The sequence below is a fragment of the Salpingoeca rosetta genome, assembly GCF_000188695.1.
Source record: "Salpingoeca rosetta unplaced genomic scaffold supercont1.36, whole genome shotgun sequence".
NCBI classification, from domain to species: Eukaryota; class Choanoflagellata; order Craspedida; family Salpingoecidae; genus Salpingoeca; species Salpingoeca rosetta.
This window is the reverse complement of record NW_004754898.1, coordinates 181,058-183,557: the sequence shown is the minus strand read 5'-3', so window position 1 is coordinate 183,557 and position 2,500 is coordinate 181,058. Positions and strand designations below refer to the sequence as shown.

The 2,500-nt window shown below is 52.4% G+C and overlaps 2 protein-coding genes across 2 annotated transcripts in view; both read left to right on the top strand.

Moving 5' to 3' along the window:
* Positions 1–693, top strand: part of PTSG_10316 (TK/EPH protein kinase) — a 10,463-nt gene extending 9,770 nt beyond the window's left edge. Inside the window, exon 15 of the mRNA XM_004988310.1 lies at positions 1–693. This exon is cut by the window's left edge and continues 1,976 nt beyond it. Within this exon, the coding sequence (XP_004988367.1) occupies positions 1–434 (434 nt within the window). The 3' untranslated portion in view covers positions 435–693.
* Positions 694–957: 264 nt separating this feature from the next.
* Positions 958–2,500, top strand: part of PTSG_10315 (uncharacterized protein) — a gene marked incomplete at both ends in the record, with an annotated part of 13,697 nt that continues 12,154 nt past the window's right edge. The window contains 7 exons of the mRNA XM_004988309.1: positions 958–1,044; positions 1,177–1,241; positions 1,367–1,472; positions 1,617–1,658; positions 1,848–1,910; positions 2,185–2,277; positions 2,433–2,487. Of these exons, the coding sequence (XP_004988366.1) occupies positions 958–1,044; positions 1,177–1,241; positions 1,367–1,472; positions 1,617–1,658; positions 1,848–1,910; positions 2,185–2,277; positions 2,433–2,487 (511 nt within the window). The remainder of the gene's footprint in view (positions 1,045–1,176; positions 1,242–1,366; positions 1,473–1,616; positions 1,659–1,847; positions 1,911–2,184; positions 2,278–2,432; positions 2,488–2,500) is intronic.

The window sequence follows — 2,500 nt, the reverse complement described above, 5'->3', positions numbered from 1 at the left end:
AACAGCAACAGCAACAAGTGATAAGCCCTGCAGTGCCCGTGCTACCTGCGGGCTGGCTGACTCAGCTGGGAACTGCACTTGCTGCTGGTGGCGGTGGCAACGATGACCATGAGGGTGTGGACTGCGCACAGCACGCCACAGCGGACACACCTCAGGTTATAGGTGCGCAATACGCTTCCGTCAACCCGAGTGGAGTTCTTCCAGTGCACCACCATCAACAACAAGAACAACAACAACAACAAGAACAACAACAACAACAAGAACAACAACAACAACAACAACAACAACAACAACAACAACAACAACAACAACAACAACAAGATGTGGTTGGCGTTTCACCAAACGGTATAAGCGCCTTCAACTTTTCGGATTTGCGATCACTGTTGATGATGCCCTCATCCAACTCCCAGCTCAACGACACCAGTGAGGGATGATGTTGATGAGGGTTTTGAAAGGACGGAGAGAGTGTGTGTTGTGAGTTCACGCTTTACAGCTTCATGTGAGGCACTGTATTGTTGTTCGTGAGCTGTGCGGTGTGCTTTGTCGTGTATGTGTCTGCCAGTATGTTTGTACATTGTGTGCGTGGTGCATGATGCCTATATGCTTGCATGCTTGTGCTTGTGCGCGGCTGAGTGCTGCTCTGTCTATTTATCAGTGAGTGAAAGCCCAACCAAGACAAAGGAGCAAAGCCACAAAGCGGCGTGTGATAACAGATAAAACATGGTTCGGCAGCACAGCAGCGCTTGCACGGTTGCTTGGTTGCAGCGGCTGAAGGCTTTGCTGAGAATAGGAGAATGCGGCAACCCCACAAGAAGCTTACTGCCTCCAAGCCCACACAAGCCCACGAGAAGTCACAACAACAGCCACCCGTAGTTGGGAAGATCGGGCATGATTCCAGTTGATTTTCGTGCCTGAACTCAGCCAGCACAGCGCCACGAACAACCAGCCACCACCACCATGGGCCCGCCCAAGCGTGAGCTTGTGTTGCAAGAGCTGGTGAACACGGAACGCGACTATGTCACGGGTCTCTCCCTCGTGAAGAAGGTGTGTGTGTGTGTGTGTGCGTGTGCGCAGGTGTGTGAGCTGGTTAGTGTGGCAATCGCGTTGGGTTCTGTCTTGAGTGTGGCCGTGAACAACCACGCCTCCTCACACGAATGCTTCGTCCTGTGCTGGCAGTGCTACATTGACAAGCTCAAGGATGAGCCCGAGTTTCCCCCGGATGTGATGGACCGCATCTTCCTGTGAGCTGTTTTGTGTTTGCACTCAATGCTCGTGCATGACAAATGCCATGTTCATGTTCACATGCGCACTTGTGGTGACGAGAGCACGACATGACCTTCTTGTGATGACATGCCTTTGTATGCAGGAACGTGGAGGAGATCTTGGCATTCCACACACGTCTGCTGAAGGCATTTGAAGACTCCAACGCTGCCGAAGTCACCGGTGCCCTGGAGCAAGTCTTGCTGGACAACGTGCGTACTGATGGCTACGCAGAGAGGAGGAGTGAGACTGTTTTGATGTGTGAGAGTGGCTTGCATCAGGTATTTGTCCTTGATGTTGTGATCCCGACTTCTGCTTCCTTTCCTCACAACCCTCCTCCGTCACTTCCCCTTCAGCGTGACGGGTTCCTCATCTACACCAAGTTCTGCAACCACCACGTACGTCTGTTTGTGCGCATGTGTATGCGTGCGTGTGTGTATGTATGTGTGTGCGTGCGTGCGTGCGTGCGTGTGTGTGTGTGTGTGTGTGTGTGTGTGTGTGTGTGTGTGTGGCATGCGCTTTCCTTGTCCGCACCCTTGCTACGGCTGTCCAATGCGTTCCTCACCGGACCTCGTTTCGCCCAACAGGAGGGGAGCGTGGCGCTGCTGTATGAGCTTGTCTCGACACCAACTGCATGCGCCCACATCAAGGTGAAAGCATGTCCCATGTATTGTGTGTGTGTGTGTGTGTGTGTGTGTGTGTGTGTGTGTGTGTGTGTGTGTGTGTGTGTGTGTGTGTGTGTGTGTGTGTGTGTGTGTGACTGTGAGCGTTGAGAGCGATTGGTTTGGAAACAGTGTTGCGTTCTGAAGTCTGCTCGCCAGTCCCCAACCGTGGCCATCTCGGTCACACAGCTCACCTCGATACATGTGTGCATGTGTGCGTGTGTACGTGTATGTGTACCTGCGTGCATGTGTGTGCATACAGTCATGCCAACTGCTGAGCAAGTCCAAGTTGAACCTGGAGTCATATCTGCTATCTGTCATTCAGCGCATCTGCAAATACCCGCTCCTTCTCAAGGTGGCGATTGCTGTGATGCGTAGTTGATGATTGGCGTGGCTTGATATGTTGATTGGTAGTTGGTGGGGTAAGTTGTGGCGACTGCTTGTTGTACCTCCTCCTCCTTGTCAACCACGACCAAATCATCATGACCATCATCATCATCATCACTGTAGGAACTGCTCAAAGCAACAGAACCGCCACATGACGCGAAAACACAGGAGGCGCTTGGTGCGTACATGCG